General features: G+C 59.9%; 2 protein-coding genes across 11 annotated transcripts; one reads left to right on the top strand and one right to left on the bottom strand.

The window, feature by feature from the left end:
• The first annotated feature begins 69 nt into the window (after nt 1–69).
• Nucleotides 70–17,585, top strand: ILF3 (interleukin enhancer binding factor 3). Of its 10 annotated transcripts, none has more exons than XM_075076154.1 (20): nt 70–274; nt 4,193–4,288; nt 4,372–4,598; nt 4,883–5,063; nt 5,332–5,479; nt 6,908–6,999; nt 7,435–7,530; nt 7,785–7,896; nt 8,378–8,475; nt 8,878–8,989; nt 9,088–9,198; nt 9,517–9,716; nt 10,106–10,276; nt 10,549–10,686; nt 11,002–11,178; nt 11,552–11,702; nt 11,871–11,924; nt 15,405–15,767; nt 16,505–16,621; nt 16,821–17,585. In XM_075076154.1, the coding sequence occupies exons 2-20, from the start codon at nt 4,286–4,288 to the stop codon at nt 16,952–16,954; spliced, it is 2,685 nt and encodes an 894-aa protein (XP_074932255.1). In that variant the 5' UTR covers nt 70–274; nt 4,193–4,285; the 3' UTR covers nt 16,955–17,585. The 10 variants fall into 10 exon arrangements, with proteins under 10 accessions (XP_074932255.1, XP_074932253.1, XP_074932254.1 ...); XM_075076152.1 differs by having other exon boundaries at nt 16,505–16,630; XM_075076153.1 differs by having other exon boundaries at nt 11,549–11,702.
• A 990-nt stretch (nt 17,586–18,575) lies between these two features.
• Nucleotides 18,576–23,327, bottom strand: LOC142048880 (beta-1,3-galactosyltransferase 2-like). Its single transcript, XM_075076163.1, is given in 3 exon segments — nt 18,576–19,438; nt 19,440–19,664; nt 23,275–23,327. Coding segments are annotated over 2 exon segments (1,032 nt in total). The 5' UTR covers nt 19,650–19,664; nt 23,275–23,327; the 3' UTR covers nt 18,576–18,616.
• Between the last annotated feature and the right edge of the window lie 21 nt (nt 23,328–23,348).

The following is a 23,348-nucleotide window of genomic DNA, read 5'->3' as shown; positions in this document are numbered from 1 at the left end:
CCCCGCCGGCTGAGGCGGGACGGGGGGCGGGGACGGGCGGAGGGGCCGCGGGGGAGGGCGGGTAGGCCCGAGTGCGGGGGGGGCGGAGGTGCGTGCGTGCGTGTGTGTGTGTGTGTGTGTGTGTGTGTGTGTGTGTGTGTGTGTGCGCGCGCGCGGGGGGTGGGGGGGTGGGGGTGACCCGGCCCCCTTCCCTCCTCCTCCTCCCTCCCTCCCTCCCTGCGCGGCCCATTGTGCTGTGGAGACAAAATGGCGGCGGGCGGCCGTTGGGCCGGGGGTGAGTGGGGGGGGGGGCCTCGGAATTGGGGAGGGGGGCCCCGCACCCCCTTCACCCCCAGCACCCCGCACCACTCCCCTCCGCCGTCCCCCCCCCGTCACGCCGTGTGTGTGTGGGTGGGGGGGGGGGTCGTGGGTGGGGGGGGGTCGTGCCGTGCTCCCCCCCCCCCCCCCCCATTTCCCGCCGCTTTGTTCTCGCCGCTTTTGCAAATGGCGGCAGCGGCTCGCCCGCCCCTTCGCCCCCCTCCCCGCACCCCCCCGCCCCGGGCCCTCGGTTCCCCCCGCCCCACGCGTGGGGACGGGCCGTGCTGCCCGGGCCGGGCGGGGAGGAGGGGAAAGGGGGTCCTGGGTGATGGGAGGGGTTCTTTCCCCACCCCGCCGGGGACATAGTGAGTGATGAGGGGGTCCCTTCCCCACCCACCCACTCACACCGCCAAGGGAAAGTGGGTGATGGGGAGGGTCCCTTCCAGACACTGCTGAGGGAAAAGTGGGTCCTGGGTGATTTGGGGGGGGTCCCTTCCCCACCCATCTCACCAAAGGAAAAGTGGGTGATGGGAGTGGTCCCTGCCCCATCCACCCCACCAAGGGAAAGTGGGTGGTGGGGGGATCCCTTCCCTACCTCATTTGCCACGCTTCTGGGGGAAAAGTGGATTCTGGGTGATGGGGGGGGGGTCCCTTCCCCACCCACCCCGCCGGGGGAAGCAGCAGCTCCCCGGGGCCCGCCAGCTTTTGGCGGTGCTGGGAGGTGGGTGCGCATGGGGTGGGGGGCAGGGGTGGGGTGGAAACGCCCCTTTTGGTGCGATTTAAGCCCCCATCTCCCCCCCTCTTACAACAGGACCGCACTCTCCCGCCCTAAACTTCGCTGTCCAGGGCTTTATCCGTGCGCTCCCATCGCTCCCTTGTTCTCCTCCATCCCGGTCCTTGCAGCCGCTCGGTTTCTGGATTGGGAGGGGAAAAGCAAATCCCTCCTTACGTGTCGCTGCCGCTTCGCAGGAGCCGATGGCTTTTGTTTGCCGTTGCCGGGTCGGGCAGGTAGCCTTGTGGTGGGGGCAGAGGCTGCAGGCATCCCGTGGCCTGGGGCAGCTTTGCGCAGACAAAACCTGAAGGCTTTGCGCTCCTCCGAGCATCCTCAGGTACGACAGGCCAAAAACACAGCTTAAAAATGCCAAATCCTTCCTTAAAACATAAAAGCTTTCCCAAATGAAACACGCTTCTTCACCTGCCTTGAACTTACCCGCGATCTGGGGCAAAAGTCTCAAACTTTTGCATCGTTTATCTTTTTTTTTTCTCCTCCGCCCCCCAACAAACGCTGCGGAGAGTCGGCTCCTTCCGTCGGAAGACTCGAATCGAGTGGAAAGTTTGTTGGTGAAATCAAGCTGGTAGTGGAAATCGTAGGAGGGAGAGAGCAGAGCAGGCGAGGCCAAAAACGAGGGTGGAATTTCAAACTTTCTTCTTTTTCCTCAAATTTTCAGGAGGCTCAGCATCAAGAGCCGTGTCAGGAACTGGGTGTTATCGAGCACCTTCATGTTTTTACCTTGTTCTGTGGGTTTTTTTCCCCCCCAAGAGGCGTGAATCCCACGACGCCGCAGCCTCAGCTCCTGGGCTCTCCCTGGGAGCAAACGTCGGTGATTCTGAGAAGAGCGATAGCGCCCGCCTTTAGAAATCCCAGGAAACGGGACTCTCCTTTTTCGGGCTGTTGTAGTAGTTTCTGGCTGTAGGAACATGCGCTGCTTGGTCAGATTTCAGCTCGTTTCTTGGAGGAAATTAAGGGAGCTTTAAGGAAAATAGCTGCTTACTGAGCGTATGAGTTCTTTGGGGTCGTGTGGAAGGAGCAGCGTTGCAGGAGGCTGGCGCCCACAAACGTGGGAGGATGCCTTCGGGGTGCCTGCAGGTGGCTGGGGAATAATTCCACCTGGTCAGCTGGGTTTAATTACAATTAGATCCAGATTTGTAACGACACCAAAGCCGTCCTGCCCGTAAATATTTGCAGGATTGGGATTGGGGGGGTATTTCTGTGTCGTAGAATCCGAGCCCGTGCAGCGACAGCGGCTCGAGGAGACGAGTTTTCCGTGATATTTTTTCACCCTGGAAAACTCTCCGGGTCGTGATCCCTGACTCCATAGAACAGGTGGCGCAGCGGGGCCCTGATTTCGTGTGGTTTTATAGAGGTACAATGGCGTTACTCTAGCAAAGCGCTAAGTATTTGGGCAGTTAATTATTTGTTCTCTTTTTAATTACCATTCCAGTATCTCGGACGATTTCTACTTCAGATCAGGCGGGCTGACTTGCGGTTTGTGACAGGTGAAAGGCTGGGTTTGTGAGCCGTGCGTACGGGGCAGGTTCCAGTGGGGGGAAAGAAAGCCAAGGGGAGCTTCGGTCTGGTTTAATTTTGAGTGAAACCCGTTCAAAATGGAAGGACTCCCAGGGAAGTGGGGTTTGGTTGCGAGCTCTGGAATATTTGAGGTGCTGTTTTTGGAAAGCCTGAGTTACCGGGCGGTTTTGATGCGTGCTCCGCTGTAAAACGAAGTGAAACGGCTGGTGGACGCGGATGACCATGACCTTCATCATCTTCAGGCGCTGAGGCTCTTCCTTTGCCTCGCCCGCGCTTTTTGAGCGGCGCTTAACAATTCTCGGAGTTACCGCGAAACCTCGGGTGGTTGCAGGAGCGGGGTTGCGCTTACGGGTAAATCAGGAGTTTTGTTACAGATATTTGGTCAAATTAATGTCGGTGAACGACGCGACCGCGGATTCTCGCGCCCGTCGCGTGGGAAACGACGTTACTGACGCCGAAGAGCCGATCCCAGCAGGTGCGAGGAGGCGTTTTGATGTCCTTGCCGGCAGGCCGCTCGCATCCGAAGGGGCTCTGGGGAAGCTGCCTTCCCCCGCGGGGCAGGAGTCGCTCCTGCAGGACACAAATGTGTCTCCGCTCGAAGGCCCCTTGGCTAAAACAGGGCAACAAAGCGCTTGAAGCTTGACAAAAGAAGCTTGCTGCCCCAGCCGGGGATCGGGCTGCGGGAGCGGGCTGGTTCCCTTCGGAAACAAGCTGTTGTGATTTTGGCTTTATCCGTTGGGTTTGAGAAGTTGCGAAAACCAGATTTCCTGGTGTAAATTTATACCGTTTCCCCCCCGATAAAGTACGTGAAGAGACACGATGCATCTACCGAACTTGTCTCGTGTCGATCCTGATTCAAAGCGTGGCCGTAAAATGAATTTTGGGGTAAAAAGCAAAATGGCAGAGAGATTTTTGTTTTTTACAAATTGTTGCGTCCAAGCAGCGTGAGCAAAAGCTATTGCCTCGCTCGGCCACCAGGCGACGGCACCCTGGTTCTTTACCTCGTGGAACTGTAGGCTGAGAATCTTCCCGGCGCGTACCGGGGAGCGCTTTGCCTTCCGTGCGCTTTGTCTGAGAGCCACGAGCGGGAGCTTTGGACAAAAACTGGCTTTAATGGGAAAGGAGCCAAAATAATGCGCTTACGGCCGCGAACGAGACGTTGGAGGGAAAATCAAGCGGCCTGGGGTGTCTTTTTGCTTCTTGGGGGGGGTTGTCTTGTGCGGCGCGCTTGGCCGTCGCTCCGCGGCCGAGCGGGTGGTAAAACCGAGCGGTTGATCGTGGAGTCGTTAAAGGTCGGTGAAGGCCTCCAAGATCGAGTCCAACCGCCAACGCCAAGCTTTGCGGGCGGTTCTGCGCGCGTTGGGGCGACGGCCGCGCGACGAACCTGGCCGCGGTCGTTACCGTGGGCCCTACCCAGGTCTTAAGATCGTGAGTCGTGGAAAGCCGGGCTTTCGCTAACGAGTTCACGGGCTCATTTCCATTATCGCTTCAATTATTGGCGCCGGTTGCTCCCGTTCCTGCCTACCCTCAGCCGGTGGGGACGGACCGTCCCGCCAGCCTCGCTAACTGGTTTTCTGTCGCTTTCAGATTACAGAAGAGCGTGGTACCGGTACGTTTTTTTGGGGGGAAGAATCTAAATAAGCACATTTTGACCACTTGGGCAGACAGTCAAAAGCAAAAATGGTAAGGATCGGGAGGTTTTGGACCTGTAAGCGAAACACCCGTGTTTCGGCTCTCGCTAAAACTCTTCCAAAATCCCTTTTCAGCGACCAATGCGTATCTTTGTGAACGACGACCGCCACGTGATGGCCAAACACTCGGCCGTTTACCCGACGCAGGAGGAGCTGGAGGCGGTTCAGAATATGGTGTCCCACACAGAGCGAGCGCTCAAAGCCGTGTCCGACTGGATCGACGAGCAGGAAAAAGTCAGTGGGGAGCAGCCAGAGACGGAGTCCATGGAGACGGCGGCCGACGAGGAAAACAAGGAAGGAGGGTAAGGACCATCCTGGAAAGGGCGCTGTGGGAATTGGCACCACCGTCTGTCTTAGACGAGCAAAAATCGCCTCGCTGAGGTCGGGAAGGTTGTTTTCCCTGCCTGTGGAGTTAAGAGGGATTAACTAACCTGGGGTTGAAGCCACTTTTCCCCGTACGGGTGCGGTAAATCCTGGGGCGGGGGGTCGCGGGTCGTATTTAATCTTTGCAGGGACCTGTCCCTTGGCCGGGGCGGAGCGCTGGCGCGTTTCGGGGCCGTCGTGACGGTGCCCCGCGTGTTTGCAGGGATCAGAAGGCGGCAGAGCAGCTGACCAGGACCCTGCGCGGCGTGATGCGCGTAGGGCTCGTAGCGAAGGGCCTGTTGCTGAAGGGGGACCTGGACCTCGAGCTCGTTCTCTTGTGCAAAGATAAACCCACCACGGATCTCCTGGAGAAGGTGGCCGACAACCTGGGAGTACAGCTTGCTGTGAGTAAAAACTTTCGGTGTTTGCACGCCCTTGTCGCAGAAGGAGCGAAATAGATTTTAAGTGGCTAAAAAGTGTGGTTCGACCCCCGTTTTCTGGCCTGGAAAAGGGAATTTCCGTAGACGTGTAGCGTTATTGTGGAATCGCCTTGTTAAATGAGCTTCTCCCCGCGAAGTTTTGTTCCTAGGCCTCGTTCTCCGTTGGAAAAGGGCGTTGCAAATCGCTCGGCGACGAACGAGGCCATCGCTAAGCGGTGAAATTTTATTGCAGGCTATTACTGAGGACAAATACGAAATAATCCAGTCGGTTGGTGACGCCGCGATCGTAATTAAGAACACAAAAGAGCCGCCGCTGACGCTGACCATCCACTTGACGTCGCCCGTAGTCAGAGAAGAAATGGAAAAACAGTTAGCTGGAGGTATGGAAGACCGAAACCGGCCGACAGGCGGTTGGAAACCCGTACGTTTCCGTTGCTAATTCACTGGGAAAGCGTGCTCTTCAGTTTCAGCCGGAGCGGCGCCGACTGGTGTTTTGGGCTTTTTTTTTTTTTTGATTTATTTTTGTTTTATTATTTTTTGATTCAAAAATTCCGTAAGACGACACCGACCTCACGAGATCCCGGTCACGGTGTGTTCGGACTGAGCTTCCGAAACTGAGTAGCACCTTTCAGATGGGATTTTGCCTTTTTTTTTTTTTTTTTTTTTTAAATTTATTTTATCTTTTTTTATTTTTATCTTTACTTGGGCCTTTGGTTCACTAATCTGTCATCTTGTATTAATCTTGGTTGGTACCTCGCCATGTAAGTGGCCTGCGGAGTGACATAAAAATATAAACTGGATGCGTTTTAAAAAAAAAAAAAGGAAGAATCTCGAAGGCTTCTTGTTAAATGACTTTGCATGTACATGAGATCGGATGTTCCACGCAGTTTGTGTTGCAGCAAGAATGACGGGTGCTCTGGGCCGCCTCGATTGGCTGTTTCATCAGCTAAAGTTCAGAATTTCCGGCAAGCGAGGCAGAGTTTTGGATAAAGTTAGCTTCTCCGTTTGCTCTCGAATTCCCTTTGGAATACGAATTCGCAGGCGGTTCTTCCTTCGCGCTTGAATTACGATGGGTTCGGCGGCGCTGGCGCGGCGGCGGGCTTCCAGCGCTCGCTCCGTGCGCTAGCCTTATCTAAAACCCTGGTCTTGAGAAACTTTGAGCTTCTATTTTTCAAACCGTCTCTTCAGTTTTGCTGCAGCACAGACTGTGGAAAATATCTTTGTGCTCTATTGACTGTCTTTTGGTTTTGATATCTGACCTCGTCTACCAAGCCTTCTAGTTTGTCAATTTTAGGGACGCTGGACCTTTGACCAACAGGACGCTCTCTGTCACGGGTTGGGGCCAGGGCAGTCAAGCCTTATGGGCGGAGGGGGTTCCCTCGATCCTCGCAAAGCCTTTTTCCCCCCCCGCACTCGTCCGCTAAAGCGACGCTCTGCACCGCAGAGCGGCGGGGGGTTTATTTTAAATTTCCCTTTGGTCACCTCTTACCGGCCTCGTACGCTGCCGCCTCGTTGGAGTCCTAAAGGATTCCCGTCCTCTCCCAGCGAGCCTCACGCCCCGTCTCCTCGCAGGATAGATTTCTCCCCGTCCCGGTCAATTGAGCTTCCCGTCCCCCTCTCTGCAGTTGTAAGTCGTAAGCAAGGCCGTTGGGCGAGCGCACTGCAGACCATCCTTCCAGGTGCGGGGTCTAGATCAGGATCTTTTGGGAGCCTCAGCTGCCCGTTAGGAAGCTGCCTCATCCCCTCTCCGCCTGACAGAACCCCCTTGGTCAAACTGTGCCTTGTCTTCTTATTCCATCCACGAATAGAAACGCTATCAGTCAACGACTCCCCGGACGTTCTGGACAGGCAGAAATGCCTTGCTGCCTTGGCGTCACTGCGACACGCCAAGTGGTTCCAGGTTTGCATTTTGTTCTTATATTTGTCTTTAAGTAGAAAAAATTTGTAAAGTCTTAAGGGGCTAACTACTTGTTTTTTGGTTTTTTTTTTTTGTTTTTTTTTCTGTGTTTTATTTTTTTGGTTTTTTTATTTAAAATTAACGTCGGATGGTAGTTAGACGTGCTGAACTTAGCGCCTGTCAGCGGCACAGTTGCTAAAGAGGCACTTAAGCGAATTAAACGTGCGGAAGGAACCTTTTTTAAAGCGTAGATGCCTAGCTGCTGCTTTGTGTTAAGAGTAACGTTGCCTTTGCGCCCGACCGTTCTGAGCTATAAAGACGGTAACGCGAAAAATACCGTTTACCCTTGACAAAGTAGCACCGCAAAGATGAATGTCTGCCAGCGAGCAGTTCTGGTGTTTTTATTGAATGCGTGTCTGCTTCTGATTCTTGCTCCAGGCCAGGGCGAACGGGCTGAAGTCGTGCGTCATAGTGATACGAGTGCTGCGGGATCTGTGTACTCGGGTTCCCACCTGGGCGCCGCTGAGAGGATGGGTAATCTTCCTTTTGTTCTCGCCTCCCTTCGGGTCTCGCTAGCGCCGCTCCAAATGGCCGCCCGGCTCTCTGCAGTCCGCCCGCCTTCCCGTTTCACGAGCGAGCTTTCCCGTAGCGCGGGCGAAGCTTCCGCCCTCGACGGCCGCCTAGCGAACGTCCGCGGCGTGAATCGTTGGGTCGTCGGCGCCCGGCCGTGCCCCCCGCAGCCCGAGGGCCCGCCTTCGCTCCTCTCACTTTCCCAAACTGTCTTTCAGCCTCTAGAGCTGCTGTGCGAGAAATCTATCGGAACCGCCAACAGACCCATGGGCGCTGGCGAGGCTCTGAGGAGAGTTCTTGAATGCCTCGCCTCGGGAATCGTTATGCCAGGTTAGGTGGTTCTCTGCATTTACATTTCAAAGCGAAGCCGAAACGCGGTCGGAGCTTCGAGGCGCGGTTCCGTTTCCCTCGTTATACGTGCGGGCAGCTTAGATTCGCAGCTCAGGAAGCCCCCGGCGTACACGGGTACTACCGTACCTTGCCGTTCCTTAGGGCACGTGTGTTCAGAGCTACGGACCCATGGCCTTAAACCCCGCCCCGTAGAGAGAGGTACCAGTTTCTACGAGCGTTAAAACCGATCCCCCGAGTGGTCGTGACCAGCTTCGCCGCTAATTGTACGTGTTTAAAGAAAAAAAAAAAAAAAAAAAATATAGCCCAGGCGAGTTTCAGAATGTTGGACGTTGGATGGATCATGTCGGTCCGTGTTCTTCGAGAGATGAGTGTTGATTGATGCCAAGGGAATACTTAGTTTAGTTTCTTTAGAAAACACCAGGATAATTCTCTGCATATCTTCCTTGTTTCCTGCCTTCAGATGGTTCTGGTATTTATGATCCTTGTGAAAAAGAAGCCACTGATGCTATTGGGCATCTAGACAGACAACAAAGGGAAGATATCACACAGAGTGCTCAGGTATAGTTTTGACTACAGATGTTACGGAAACTTAATCAGTTCGACTGACTCTGAACTTCCATATTGGTTAATGGTAGTATAGTAACCTCACGGAGGTCGGTGTTAACTTTTTTTAATATCTAGTCGAGTAAAAGAAATACAAATGGCCCCCACACCGATGAGGGATTTGTAGCTCGGCCCACCAGAAGCAAAGTATCAGGTTTTTTAAATAGCGACTTGGCTACCATGACCCGTATTTTGGCTTGAACCTCAAAAAAACCCCAAAAATTCAGAGAGTCCTATTTAAACCGATGAGGATTTCTGTGTAGGGGTGGGTAGAATGTTCCTGTCTGAAACTGTGCAGGGAGCGGAGATCGGCGTGGCCGCCCGCGCCTCCCAGTAACGCACGTTTCGTCCTTCTAGCACGCTCTGAGACTCGCTGCTTTTGGCCAGCTTCACAAAGTCTTGGGGATGGATCCCCTGCCTTCCAAAATGCCCAAGAAACCAAAGAACGAGAACCCCGTTGACTACACTGGTAGGTACTCGGCGGAAAACCAACCCGAACCCAGGTCGCGTTTCCGAGGCTGGGGACGGGATCGCTGAGGGGGCTTGGTTTTGTTCCCCTCCCTACAGTCCAGATTCCTCCCAGTACGACGTACGCCGTCACCCCGATGAAGCGTCCGATGGAGGAGGACGGAGAGGAGAAATCTCCCAGCAAAAAGAAAAAGAAGATTCAGAAAAAAGGTATTGAGTTAACAAGAGGTAGGTACAAACGGCCTCCCGGGAGCTGTTCTCAGGCCGCGGCGGGGGGAAGAGCTCTTGCGAGGGTCCGGTCTCGGGCAGCGCCGTAAAATAGGGGTTACGGGGCAGGGGAATTCTCAAACCTTAATGCTGGAAGATATATATATATATTTTGTTTTTTCACTCGGTATAACTTAAACCCTCACAAGGAGGAAAGCGCGGATCGGAGCTTGTCTGAAATCACTTGTGCTGCTTCGAAAGGAACGACAAACATCCGCAAACTTTTGGGTTGTGTCTTTTTTTTTTTTTTCCTCTATCCAGAGGAAAAACTCGAACCTCCCCAGGCCATGAACGCGCTGATGAAACTAAACCAGCTCAAACCCGGCCTCCAGTACAAACTCGTCTCTCAGACCGGTCCTGTTCACGCTCCTATCTTTACAATGTCGGTGGAAATCGACGGCAGCACCTTTGAGGCCTCGGGACCTTCCAAAAAGACGGCCAAATTGCACGTGGCGGTGAAGGTAGGAGCCGCGTGCCTGAATTCCCGCCGGAGGGCTCCCGTGGCTGGGGGGCGGTCGGGTCGCCGGTCTCTCCGAGTCGAAAAGGGCCCCCGGATTTGATGGCGATGACGGTCGTGACGACAACCCTGTGTGGAAAAATGTCGCCAAGCCTTCGGGGCAGGCGGGAGGGAAGTTGAACGCCGAGGCGGCGCCGTCCCTTGTGCCGGGGATGTCTTGAGGGCAGGGGATTTCGTGCCCGCGGGATGTGGGGAGCGCCTAGCGCGCGTACGGAATTGGTAACGGGAGTCTGAGCGGCCTTCTGGAGCGTTTCCCCCCCCAAAACGGGTAGGGCGCGCGAGGGCCAGCCGCTCTGAGGTGCGCGCTGCTCAGAAACCTCTTCTCCACCCCAGGTGCTGCAAGACATGGGTTTACCCACGGGAGTGGAAGGCAAAGAGGCTGGCAAAGGAGACGAATCGGCAGAGGAAACGGAACAGAAACCTGTCGTCGTCGCTCCTCCTCCTGTAGTAGAAACCGTCTCAACGCCCACGGCTGCTTCTCCTCCTTCAGATCAAACCCCAGAGGTGAGCGCAGGCGAGGGGGCGGAGGGGAAGGGGCCGCTCCGAGTCGTCGGCGCCACGTTGAGGGTCGCTGTCGGAAGCGCCTTTTAGTGCCGGCTCGCTTCAATGGCGCGTCGCTCGCCGCGACCGCGCGATTTGAGAGGTAAAAGCGCCGGGCGACCTTCTCCCGGGCTTATCTTCCTCAGGATCTTGTCCAAATTATGATATTTCGGAAGCGATTTCAGGCGGTTTGGGGTTTTTTCTCGGCGTTTCATTCCCCGCTTCTCTACTTCCAGAATGTGAAACAGCAGGGACCAATTCTGACGAAGCACGGCAAGAATCCCGTGATGGAGCTCAACGAGAAGCGGCGTGGGCTGAAATACGAACTCATTTCGGAAACGGGCGGCAGCCACGACAAGCGCTTTGTCATGGAGGTGAGGTGATTTCGGGTCCCCTCTCCGTGCCGTCCTCCCAGCTCGGATCTCCGCAGCTTCCTAGCCTTAGGAGGGATCTAAAATCTGTTAAATCACGGAAGGGTTTGGGCTGGGGGGGGACCTTTTAACGATCACCTTAGAGAGCCGGGCCGCTGCCGCCGCATCGGCTCGCTCAAAGCCCGTCCTACCTGACCTTGAGCCCTTCCAGCTCCCGGCGTCGTCCGCCGGCGCCGTCAAAGCTGGTTCATTTCCCTGAGCGGCGGCTCCTGTTCCCGCCTGTTCCGCTTACGCGCGGCGGTTTAACCCCTTTCAAAGGTGGAGGTTGACGGGCAGAAATTCCAAGGAGCCGGTTCGAATAAAAAGGTGGCGAAAGCCTACGCCGCTCTGGCCGCGCTGGAGAAGTTGTTTCCGGATGCTCCTGTTGCCATTGAGCAGAACAAGAAGAAGAGAGCCCCGGTGCCGGCTCGGGGAGGACCCAAATTTGCAGTAAAAGTAAGGAAAGTCCCAGATCTGACGACTCTGTTGGGGTAACGAGCGGTTCTCTCCCGCTCGATGGTTTTAATCCCTTCGTGGGCGGGGAAAGAACGCGAGGTGCGGAGGGACGCCGGGAGCTGCGACGGGCCCTCGGGCTCGACGGCGGAAACACCGTCTCGTTTTACAGAAACCAGCCTCGGTTTGGGGGAGATGGCCCTTATTTGGTGCCCGCCCCCACTGATTTTGGCGTAGCCCCTCTTCCCTCGAGGCAGAGGGAGCTCCTAGAGCTCCCGGGGTCCTTCCGGGGGGCTCCTTTTCCCCTCGGCGGCGCGGCGGGTGCGGTTCGGAGGCCCGGGGCCGGCTAACGGCTCTCCCTCCCTTCCCTCAGCAGCACAACCCCGGTTTCGGAATGGGAGGCCCCATGCACAACGAAGTCCCCCCGCCGCCCAACATGCGCGGCCGCGGGAGAGGCGGCAACATCCGAGGCCGCGGGAGAGGCCGGGGCGGATTCGGCGGCAACCACGGCGGCTACATGAACGCAGGTGAGGCGCCGCCGGCCCCGCGCTGGACGTGCCGCCGCCGAGCCGAGGCGAATCTAATCCCCTCGAGCGGCTTCGGTGGCGCGACGGGGGAGACGCGAGGCCTTCGGCCGCTTCGCTTTCCTTTTATTTCTTATTTTTTAAAACATTTTTTTTCCGCTCCTGATCCAGGCGCTGGGTACGGAAGCTACGGGTACGGAGGGAACTCTGCGACGGCGGGCTATAGTAAGTGGGTTTTTATTTATTTTCACCTTAAATTTTGAAACCGGTGGATCCGCTGGGGGTGCGAAGCTCGGACGGGGTCGCGCCATGCGGCGATGCGCTTAGGCGGGAGCCCTCCCGAGGGCTTCTCTCTCCTTTTTTTTTTTTTTTTTTTTTTAAATGAAAAGTAACGGAAGATGGCTCGCGTACTCGTTCTAAAAGCGCGAACGCGACTGCAGGTGACTTCACGTTTCCTCTAAAACCGTGAATATTTTAAATTTCTCTGCTTTAAGCCACGTGAAGCTATCGGCCACACTTTTGAATGTGATTTTCCTGAAAAGACACAGCGATTGGTCTTGAGAAGAAGCCTTCATTGGGGGGTGACAGGAGCAGAGAAATCTAAAACACGACTTTCAAATGTGGCGCATTTTGCCCTCTTCAAAAGAATTCTAATTTTTTCTCTCTGCTCTGTCTCCCCCTTTTGTAGGTGACTTTTTCACAGACTGCTACGGCTATCATGATTTTGGGTCTTCCTAGAGCATCTAAAAGTATTGCACACAAAAAAAACAGCTTTTTACTCCAATTTTCTCGAACTCCAAAACCCAAAGTGTTCGTGCCGTGTCCCTGTGCTTCACTGGGTTTCTCAACAGTGGCTTTCCACCGCAGCTTGTCTGAAACTCTCTTAGCCTGCAGGACTTAAGACAGTGGCAGTTTTTATCGTGATTTGCCTTTTTGAACCTGGTTGTATCGATGTACGCGACAGGGGGAACCAATTATCCGAGGATGCGGTTTGTGCGCCTCGCACAGATTTCCAAGCCGGCTCCGTTCAGCGTAAAGGCAAAAAAAAGCCCATCTTTGCTTTTTATGGAAAGCATTACTTTATTTTTAAGAAACCGAAGCGTTTTAATCTACCTTTGTCTTAATTTACAGCAGGTTTTGTACAAAATTTGAGCCTTTTAATAAATCCCAGCCGTTGGGTATCACGCGCCTCTCGATATTGGGAAGACGTTCCACCACCTCTGAACCTAGTACAGCCCAGCTTTCTGAGCATGCGAAATGTTGACTTGTACGTGGAATCGTGTGTGCTAAAATTTAATCCTACACCCTTTGTAACACGCCGGTGGATTTAACGCTGAGGGACGTGACTTATTGTGGCTGGTAGCTAGTGTACCTCCGAAGGTATTGTAATTGTGCTTCCGATCCTGAAACAATAAATATCCAGGCACTAGGGGTTAGCGTGAACGCGTAACTCGCGGGGAACGGCACGGATTCGTCCCTTTAACGTGAAAACGGCCTCGCCTGAGCCAAGCATAAAGGGCCTAAAGCCCCGCCGGCCGCCCTGAAAACCCTTCGTCTCCCGCAGAATTAAGCGGCGCCGCAGTGGGGAACCGTGGGGAGGTTTTGCAAGTGGCCGGTCGAGGCCCGAGTCTCTGAACTCCGCGTCTTTTGGCCCTTTGTCCTTGTATTTGGGGGCGGGGGGCGGGTGGTTGTGTTGTTTTCCGAGCTTGTATTTGTGTTCGTCGCCGGTTTTCGCTGCGGAGCCCGCGCTCGTTTCGCTGGCGAGGCTCAGCCGCGGTCGCGTTAACTCGGGGATGAAACCCGCTAAGCGAAAACGAAGCAAAAACCGAAAAAATCTCTGACCTACGAAGCACCGGGGTTAAAAACCAAAAGTCCAGGGCGTTTGGCGGATGCTTAAATTAATAATCGCGACAAAACGCGCCGGATTTTGGGGGGTTTTAGCAAGCTATCGTTGGAGAGAATGACTTTTGACACAAGGGAAGCGGATCCTGGCCTGAGCGAGGTGAAAAGCGGCCGCGTTCCGAGCGCGTACGCGTCGGAGCATCGCCTCGCGCGCTGCAGATGGGCTTTGCTCTGGGGAAAGGCGAGCGTAATCCGATGCCCGTCCAACCTCAACGCCCGCTAAAACCGCGTTCGAGCTTCACGGTTAAATAGGAAGCGTTGGTAGCAAACGGAAATACCGGCTTGGGAAGAGACCAACTCCCAGCGGCCGCAGCTTGAGCTTCCACGGTGCCGGTCATAACGCGGGGAAGCCCCCGCGCTCCAGCCGAAGACGGGGGTTTTAATGGGAGTGAGGGAGCGAGGTGCCTCTCGCACGGCGGAGGAGGTTATTTACGACAGAGCCTCGTTTCTGCGCGACTAAGTCACGATCTTCTGCGGAAGAAGGGAAAAAAAACCCACCCAGAATCTGTGTAGAAAGCTGCCACGGTCATACTAAGCCCAAAGCACGGCGCTACAGTGAAGAAAATGAACTCTCTCCCATCTAAAACCGGGACAAAAGTCTTCCTGCGGCGCAGGGGTGCGGAGAAGTGATGAAACGGTCAAGAAAAATGACGAGCCGGGTGCCTCGAAGAGCCGCGGCCCTTCACGACGCACCGAACCGAGGAACTGAGCTGGGGTTCGGCTTCGCCGCGGCTCGTCCCGGGGCTTTGGAATCGCGGAAACGAAGGACACGAGACTTTACTCTGTCTCCCGTTTAACTCGCTTCTCCCCCACCTCTCCTCCGTCTCAGAGGCGGCGCTGGCGCATCTTTCCCTCTTGCAGCGGCGTGGCTCCCTTCCCCGGGCGTACGCGCCGCCGCTGGTGCAGGGTTTTGGGTCGATCCCAGTGGGTTTTACGCCTCGAAAATAAATCCAGTTTCGATTAGGGCCAGCGTGACCGTGGGGCGAGTCTCACGCTAAGAACGCCCCCGACCTCGACGTGTGGAAACGGGGCAGGAAGAGCTCGGCTGCAGCGCTTGTGATCGATAAAATTAAGCCCAGACTGACTCCTGACTGCGTACAGCGCTGTGGCGGCCCGCCTCGCCGGGGCGATTCGATCCGTTTAGAGGTTTTTTGTGACCTTGGAGCCCCCGTGTAGCTCCCCGATCCCGAGGGAAACAGGAGGAGTCTCTAACTTCCCGCTGGGTCGCCGCGGCTCGCTCGCCGCGTCGGAGCCACCCGCACGCGGCGAGCCCTAATTCCTCGTCACCGGAGCGAGATTCTCCCTCGTTCCCGTGTCTCGGCTGCGGAGACCCAGCGTCGGCTGCCGTCCCCGCCTGAGCCTGACTTGTCTTGAAGGGAGTTTTGGGCACCAGGTTTTGAATCATTGTAGAGCGTCGGAGTACTGTCAGCCGTCGTAACGTGCGTTAAAACCTGTCGTAGCCCCGAGCTTAGCGCGAAACCGCGGGGGGTCGTGCCGGAATTAAAGCTGTGGGGGAAGGGGCTCGGGGGCGGCCCCTGAGATTTCGGGGCGGCGGGACGATGGTACCATGTCGATTCGCATTTCACGGTTCCTTGTCTGCTCGAACGAACGAGGTGTTTCACCCCTCGGCCTCGTGTGCGGTTCCTTAAACCGCCCACCGGCGTTAAGAGCTAAACCGCTCCTAAACCCTTGCCTTCGAGGGTAAAACCCTCAGCCTCTTGCCTTTAAACCAGCGCCTCGTGTGCCTGCCCCCCCCGCCCCAGTGCCGGGGCTCTCGGGGCTGACTCTCTTCTCTCTGTTTAGGCCAGTTCTACAGCAACGGCGGCCACTCCAACTCGGGGAGCGGCGGCGGCGGCGGCGGCGGCTCCTCCGGTTACGGCTCCTACTACCAGGGCGGCGATAACTACAACTCGCCGGTTCCTCCGAAACACGGCGGGAAGAAACAGCAGCACGGAGGACAGCAAAAACCTTCCTACGGCTCGGGGTACCAGTCCCACCAGGGCCAGCAGCAGCAGTCCTACAACCAGAACCAGTACAGCAACTACGGCCCGCCGCAGGGCAAACAGAAAGGCTACAGCCACGGCCAAGGCAACTATTCCTCCTACTCCAATTCCTACAACTCGCCCGGCGGCGGTGGCTCCGATTACAGCTACGAGAGCAAATTCAGTGAGTGCTGGCTTGTCTGGGGGAGTAAAACCGCGAGCTTTGGGAAACGCTCGCTCCGCAGGCGCTCGGTTCCACGCAACGGGGTGGCTTAGTCGGGCCCGCGGCGCCGGGGCGAGGGCGGGCGCTTTCAAACTCCCGGCGGGGAGATTCCGAGCGGAGCCGAGGCGGGAATTCCCGGCGCCGAGGGGGGCGAGTCCCCGGGCCGGGGCGCCCCGAGAGGGGCCGATGCCCCGTGAACGCCGGAGGTGGGGCTGGACGGGGCTCGGGGCAACCCGCGCTCGGGGAAGACGTCCCTGCTCGGGGCAGGGGGCTGGGCTGGGCGAGCTCGAAGGGTCCCGTGTCCCTCCCCCAAACCAATTCCCTGATCTCGGAGGGCTTAAAGCCCTTCGGTTGAGTTGATTTAGTCGGGCGAGACCAGCGACGGGCCAGGAAAGCCGCGGGGGTCTGGTCTCCGGCGGCGCGGGGGTCGGAGGTGGAACTTCACGCCCGGGACTTTGCTTTCCGTGTGGGGCGGGCGAGCGCTGGGGCTCCGCGCGCTCCTCGGCGGGGGTGGCCTGCGCCCCTGCGAGCCCCCGGCGGCCGGGCCGCCTCCTGAAGCCTTCAGCAGCCCGAGGAGGCGGGAGGAGGGACGAGCTCACCTCAAACGCCGGCCCTTTTGGCCGCTGAGAGGAGACCGAGCCCTTTGGCTGGGCGCGGCGAAGGCAGAGCGGCCGCGCTCACCGCGTTCTCCCTTCCAGGTTACGGCGGCAACAGCGGCCGCGGAGGCAATAACTACTCGGGAGGCGCCTCCTACAACACCGGCTCGCACGGTGGCTACGGGGGAGGATCCGGGGGCGGAGGGTCCTCGTACCAAGGTAAGCAAGGTCAGTATACGACGCTTCCCCGTATATTTTTCTACGCCGCGGGTAACACCTTTGCTTCCGCGCCCGCTCCTGCGCGGCAGCGGGTCCCGTGTCGGGCCCAAAAGCCTCGATTCTGCGTTAAAATAGCGTGGTTTTTTATCACGCCGGGACCGTAACCGAGCTTCTCTCTCCCTCATCCCGCCCTCCGCAGGTGGATATTCCTCTCAGTCCAACTACAACTCCCCCGGCTCAGGCCAAAACTACAGCGGCCCCCCCAGCTCCTACCAGGCGTCCCAAGGCGGCTACGGCAGAAACGACCACAGCATGAATTACCAGTACAGATAAAGCCGCCCCTTCCCTCCGCGGGCGCGGAGCTGTCTCACCTCCCGCCCTCGCCCGCCCTTTGAATAGTCAGTTTTATCGCGTCACGGTAAACACGTTAAAAAAAAAAAAAAAAGAAAAGAAAAGGAAAAAAAAAAGAAAGGAAGGAACCGCGCCCCCGTCGCCCCCGTTTCCATGTTGCAGTGCTCTTTGTGATACCGGTCACTCGTGGTCGAGTACCTGTAATTCCATACTTAGCTGTATTTTGGGCATCTCTGTATTTAATGGTTTGTTAGTTGCCATTACGACTTTGTCTAAATAGGAATTATTTTTTTTTTTTTTTTTTTTCCTTTTGAGTTAATACAATTCCCGTATCCTTTTTCTATTTAAAAAAAAAAAACAAAACAAACCAATTGACGTGGACGTGTGAGCGCAGTATGGCTTTAAATAGATAAGGGATATGTCACCCGTTAATGCTTTTTGTGAAGTGAGTTAAACGAGCTTTCTGTATTTTAATGCTTTAGTGTTTCAGTTTTATAAGTGAAGATTTTATTTTAAAAACCAGTGGGAAAAGAGTGGGGGCTGCGTGCCTGAGCCCCTCAGGCCGCGCAGCCGGAGGAAGCTGAATGTAGACGAATAAACACAAAACTCTCGACGCCTGGGGCTCCCGTCGCGTCCTTCCACGGCGCGCGCCGGCCCCCGCCTCCCTCTTAGAAACCCCCTGGACTGAGGATACTCTCCTTTTGAGATTTAAACCCCCCGCCAGGGGCGCTGGGCAGGAGGAGGCGACGGCCCTGCGAGCGGGCGCGGCCCACCGCCGCCTTGGCTAACACCAAATCCTCGCCTTTGCCGGTGGCGAAGCCACCGCGCCGGAGGAGGGCGGCTCCCCCTTCCTGCGCCGCGTGGGGCCAGGGACCCCCGGGCGAGGGGCGTTTTATTTCAGGTGGCGGCTCCCGGTGCCCGCGCGGGAGCGGGGGGCTGCCGAGGTGGGGGTGGGGGGGGCCCACGCCGGGGCCGGGGAAGAGCGTGAGGAGGAGGAAGGAGCGGCGGAGACAACGTGCGCCGAACCCACCCAAACCCCCGCCCCGGGGAGGAGGTGGGGAAAATGGGGAGCGACGCGGAGGAGGAGGAGGAGGAGGGAGGCGGGCTGAAGATTCAGGTTTTATTTCTGATTTGATTGGCAATAAATTAAATTAAGTTCCCCCGCGTCGAGGCCGTCCTGCCCGCGCCGGTGGCCCCGAGCGCTGCCCGCCCCGCCGAGCCCCCCGGGGTGTTCTGCTGAGCCCCGCCGAGGATGAGGATGAGGAGGGGGTGACGGCGCGGCTCCAGTGGGGCTTGGCTCAGCAGAGCCACCGAGGCGCGGTGCCGGCTCCGGGAGAGGCGAGGCAGGGGCGAGGGGACAGGCTGGCGCAAAACAATATAATAATAATAATAATAATAATAAAAATACAGGTGAAGTGGGGTAGCTGGTCCCGCGAGCGAAGCCCTCGGCTCCGGCTGCGCGAACCCACCCGTGGCTCAATTCTGGGGGGCGGGGGGGGGGGGAAAAACCCCCATCCCCGGTGAGACCCGAGGTTTGGAGCCGGCCCCGAGCGGCTGCTCGAGAGCCGGAGACTGGCCAGAAAGTCAGCGGCCGGGCCGACGGCGGCGGCTCCCGGCACGGGGCGGCGGCGCCTCCCGCCGCGGTTACTGGTGACACGTCACCTTCGCCGCCTGGAAGTGGGGCCAGACCGTGAGCAGGTCCTGGGGCTGGTAGTGGTGAACCATCACGAGGCGGGAGAAGTGGCACTTGTCGTACTTGATCCAGTACATACTGAAGGCGCCCCAGGGGCTCCTGGTGACGCTGATGCCCAGCGCGTGCAGGCAGATGCCCATGAAGGAATCCTCCATGTTGATGACGGGCAAAGTTTGGGCGACGTTGTAGATTTTACTGGCCAAATCCCCGGAGAGGACGTAGGCGGGCCCGCCGCAGTAGGGCGGGTACGTGTTGTTGGGGTACACCTCGTAGGGCACGTACCACTTGTAGGCCTTGCTGCGTATCGGCCCCGAGTTGCGGTAGATGTAACCCGTCATGAAGTTCTCCTTGGGGGGCACCAGGAACCGTTCCACCAGGTAGCCCAGGTTGAGGAAGACGTCGTGGTCGGCCTTCACCACGTAGCTGGCGTTGGGGCAGTGCTTGCTCACCCACTCCATGCCCATCAGCGTCTTCAACGTCAGGTTGTTGTAGGTGTCCAAGAAGTCTTGCTGGAGGATGTCGTGGTGGAGGAGGCTCTCCTCCTCCAGCACCGATGCCAGCGCCTGCCCGAACACCGGGTGGACGCCGACGAGGAAGAGGCGGAGCATGGAGATCCCCGGCACCGAGCTCTCGTTGCCCCAGGTTTGCCGGATGGCGTCCCTGGCACGTATGTCCCCCGGCTCCGTCACCACCAGCAGCACCAGGAAGGGCGTCTCGTTCCGGCACTTGTCGGGCTCGTTGAGGAGGAAGCGGTAGGGGTAGGGGTAGGGGGGGCTGCAGCGGGTGCCGGGTGGGGGCCGGCTTGGCCGGGGTTTCGCCTCCCCGGTGGGGCACCCCCTGCTGCCGCTCGGCGGCGCCTCGGCGGGACAGGTCGGGGGCGGCGGTGATGGGTTCCTCGATGTAGCGCTGCACCCGCAGCCCCAGCAGCGCCAGCACCAACACGATGGGCAGCAGCAGCAGGCGCAGGCTCAGCTGGCACTTCATGGCTCCCGGTGCCTTCTGGGGGGGGGAGACGCGGCGCCTCAGAGCGACGGCGGGCCCACCCAGCCGCTCCCCCGGCGCCCACCCAGCCGCTCCCCCGGCGCCCACCCAGCCGCTCGCCCGGTGCCCACCCAGCCGCTCCCCCGGCGCCCACCCAGCCGCTCGCCCGGCGCCAACCCAGCCGCTCCCCCGGCGCCCACCCAGCCGCTCGCCCGGCGCCCACCCAGCCGCTCCCTTGGCGCCCACCCAGCCGCTCGCCCGGCACCCACCCAGCTGCTCCCCCAGCGCCCACCCAGCCGCTCGCCCGGCACCCACCCAGCCGCTCCCCCGGCGCCCACCCAGCCGCTCGCCCGGCGCCCACCCAGCCGCTCCCCAGGCGCCCACCCAGCCGCTCCCCCGGCGCCCACCCAGCCGCTCGCCCGGCGCCCACCCAGCCGCTCCCCCGGCGCCCACCCAGCCGCTCGCCCGGCACCCACCCAGCTGCTCCCCCAGCGCCCACCCAGCCGCTCGCCCGGCACCCACCCAGCCGCTCCCCCGGCGCCCACCCAGCCGCTCGCCCGGCGCCAACCCAGCCGCTCCCTCGGCGCCCACCCAGCCGCTCCCTTAGCACCCACCCAGCCGCTCGCCCGGCACCCACCCACTTGCTCAGCACCCACCCAGCAAAACCCACTCCCTCAGCACCCACCCACCCACTTGCTCTGTGCCCACCCACCCAGTCGGCACCCAGCCGCCCACCCTGCGCCCACCCAGCCACCTGCCCCACATGCTGGGGCCCCTCCAGCCCCACACCCGCCAGCCGCTGCACTGCAGGGGCTCGCGGTGGCACCGGCTGCGGCCGGGCCGAGCTGGGGGGGTCCGCACCGGGCGCCCCCAGCCCCGTCGGTGCCCCCTCACCCACCCTGGTGCGGCCGGAGCCCCCCCCCCGGTGCAGCCACAGCGGGGCTGGGCACTGATAAGGGGTGTCGGGTGCGATAAGGGAGGGACCGCGAAGGCGTCACACACCCCCCACACACCCCCCTCCCCCGTGGGGCCGGAGCGGGGACCCCGGGTGCTGCTGCCGGGACCCTGGCCCGGGGAGGGTCCTCACCTCGGGTGGGCTCGATGCCGTGGGGAGCGGCCCGGGAGGGACGATGGGACAGGATGGGGGGGCACAGAGGGGTCGGGGGGACCCCCAGGGAGGGGGCTGGGGGGGGTCAGAGTGAAATGGGGGGGCCCGAGGGTGCAGAGAGGGGCGGGGGGAGCTCTGGAGTGCAGAGAGGGGTTCAAAGGGGGGCAGAGAAGGGTTGGGGGGCAGAGAGGGGTCCCGGTGGATCAGGGGATGGAAAGAGGTGCTTGGAAGGGAGATCCGGGGGGGACACACAGGGGTCTGGGGGGCAGAGAGGGACTGGGATTTTCTCAGGGGTGCAGAGAGGGGTCGGGGGGGACGGGGGGAGCAGAGAGGGGTCAGGGGAGATTTGGGGTGCAGAAAGGGGTCGGGGGGGGCAGAGAGGGGTCTCGGCCCCGGGAGCAGCTCTGGAGAAGAAGCTGCGCTCAGTCCCGGGGCCGGGGGGGTCGGGGGGTCCCGGGGAGCTCGGGGGGGTCCCGGGGCCGGGGGGGTCGGGGGGTCCCGGGGGGGGTCGGGGGGGTCCCGGAGCCGGGGGGGTCGGGGGGTCCCGGGGGGCTCGGGGGGTCCCGGGGCCGGGGGGTTCGGGGGGGTCCCGGGGCCGGGGGGGTCGGGGGCTCCCGGGGAGCTCGGGGGGTCCCGGGGTCGGGGGAGTCGGGGGGTCCCGGGGAGCTCGGGGGGTCCCGGGGAGCTCGGGGGGGTCCCGGAGCCGGGGGGTCGAGGGGTCCCGGGGCCGGGGGGATCGGTGGGTCCCGGGGGGCTCGGGGGGTGCCGGAGCCGGGAGAGTGTCGGTGCGGAGCTGCCCGCAGCCCCCGGGGGGTCCCAGAGCAGCCCCCCCCACGCGCCCAGCCACCCCGGGCACCCCAGCCAGTTAAACCAGTAAAACCAGTTGGGGGTCCTGCAGCCTGGCCCCGCCCGGTGGGAGTCGCAGGGGTCCCGGGGCCAAGAGCCTGGCTCTGCCCAGTTCCCCCAGTTCACCCCACGGTGCAGCTCCCAGCTCTGCCCAGTTCCCCCAGTTCACCCCACGGCGCAGCTCCCAGCTCTGCCCAGTTCCCCCAGTTCACCCCACGGCGCAGCTCCCAGCTCTGCCCAGTTCCCCCAGTTCACCCCACGGCGCAGCTCCCAGCTCTGCCCAGTTCCCCCAGTTCCCCTCGGGTGCAGCTCCCAGTTCCCCCAGTTCCCCCAGTTCACCCCACGGCGCAGCTCCCAGCTCTGCCCAGTTACCCCAGTTTACCCCACGGCGCAGCTCCCAGCTCTGCCCAGTTCCCCCAGTTCACCCCACGGCGCAGCTCCCAGCTCTGCCCAGTTCCCCCAGTTCCCCTCGGGTGCAGCTCCCAGTTCCCCCAGTTCCCCCAGTTCACCCCACGGCGCAGCTCCCAGCTCTGCCCAGTTCCCCCAGTTCACCCCACGGCGCAGCTCCCAGCTCTGCCCAGTTCCCCCAGTTCACCCCACGGCGCAGCTCCCAGCTCTGCCCAGTTCCCCCAGTTCCCCTCGGGTGCAGCTCCCAGTTACCCCAGTTTACCCCACGGCGCAGCTCCCAGCTCTGCCCAGTTCCCCCAGTTCACCCCACGGCGCAGCTCCCAGCTCTGCCCAGTTCCCCCAGTTCCCCTCGGGTGCAGCTCCCAGTTCCCCCAGTTCCCCCAGTTCACCTCGGGTGCAGCTCCCAGTTCCCCCGGTTCCCCCAGTTCACCCCACGGCGCAGCTCCCAGCTCTGCCCGGTTCCCCCAGGTCGCGGCAGGTTATAGGTCCCGGCCCTGCCCAGTTTCCCAGTGACCTCTGGGCGAACCTCCTGGCCCTGCCCAGTTCCCCCAGTTCAGCTGCGGGTGCAGCTCCCGGCCCTGCCCTGTTGACTCGGCCCACCCGCGGGTGCAGCTCCCGGCCCTTCCCGGGGCTCGCAGGGTGCAGCGCTCGGCCCTGCCCAGTCCCTCCCAGTTATCCCCTGGATCCGCAGCGCTCCACCTTTCCCAGTCCCTCCCAGTTATCCCCTGGATCTGCAGCGCTCCACCTTTCCCAGTCCATCCCAGTTATCCCCCGGATCCGCAGCGCTCGGCCCTGCCCAGTCCCTCCCAGTTATCCCCTGGATCCGCAGTGCTCCACCTTTCCCAGTCCCTCCCAGTTATCCCCTGGATCCGCAGCGCTCCACCTTTCCCAGTCCATCCCAGTTATCCCCTGGATCCGCAGCGCTCCACCTTTCCCAGTCCCTCCCAGTTATCCCCCGGATCCGCAGCGCTCCACCTTTCCCAGTCCATCCCAGTTATCCCCTGGATCCGCAGTGCTCCACCTTTCCCAGTCCATCCCAGTGCCCGCCCAGTTGGGCACTCAGGCGATCCTGGTTTCCACGGGTGCTGCTCCCCTCCCTGCCCGATTCTCCTGCGACCCCTCTCCGCAGCTCCCAGCCCTTCCCAGGGGCTCCCAGTGGCTCCCAGTGGCTCCCAGCCCTTCCCAGTGGCTCCTAGTGGCTCCCAGTGGCTCCCAGCCCTTCCCAGTGGCTCCCAGTGGCTCCCAGTGGCTCCCAGCGCCGCTCACCCGCCCGTCGGTGCCTGGCGGCTCCCAGCACCTCCGCGGGCGCTGACGTAGCCCCGCCACCGCACCCCATGGAC

Source organism: Phalacrocorax aristotelis, chromosome 28 (assembly GCF_949628215.1).
Source record: "Phalacrocorax aristotelis chromosome 28, bGulAri2.1, whole genome shotgun sequence".
Classification (NCBI taxonomy): Eukaryota; Metazoa; Chordata; class Aves; order Suliformes; family Phalacrocoracidae; genus Phalacrocorax; species Phalacrocorax aristotelis.
Note: the sequence above shows the minus strand (reverse complement) of the source record. Positions and strands in the feature narration are given on the sequence as shown.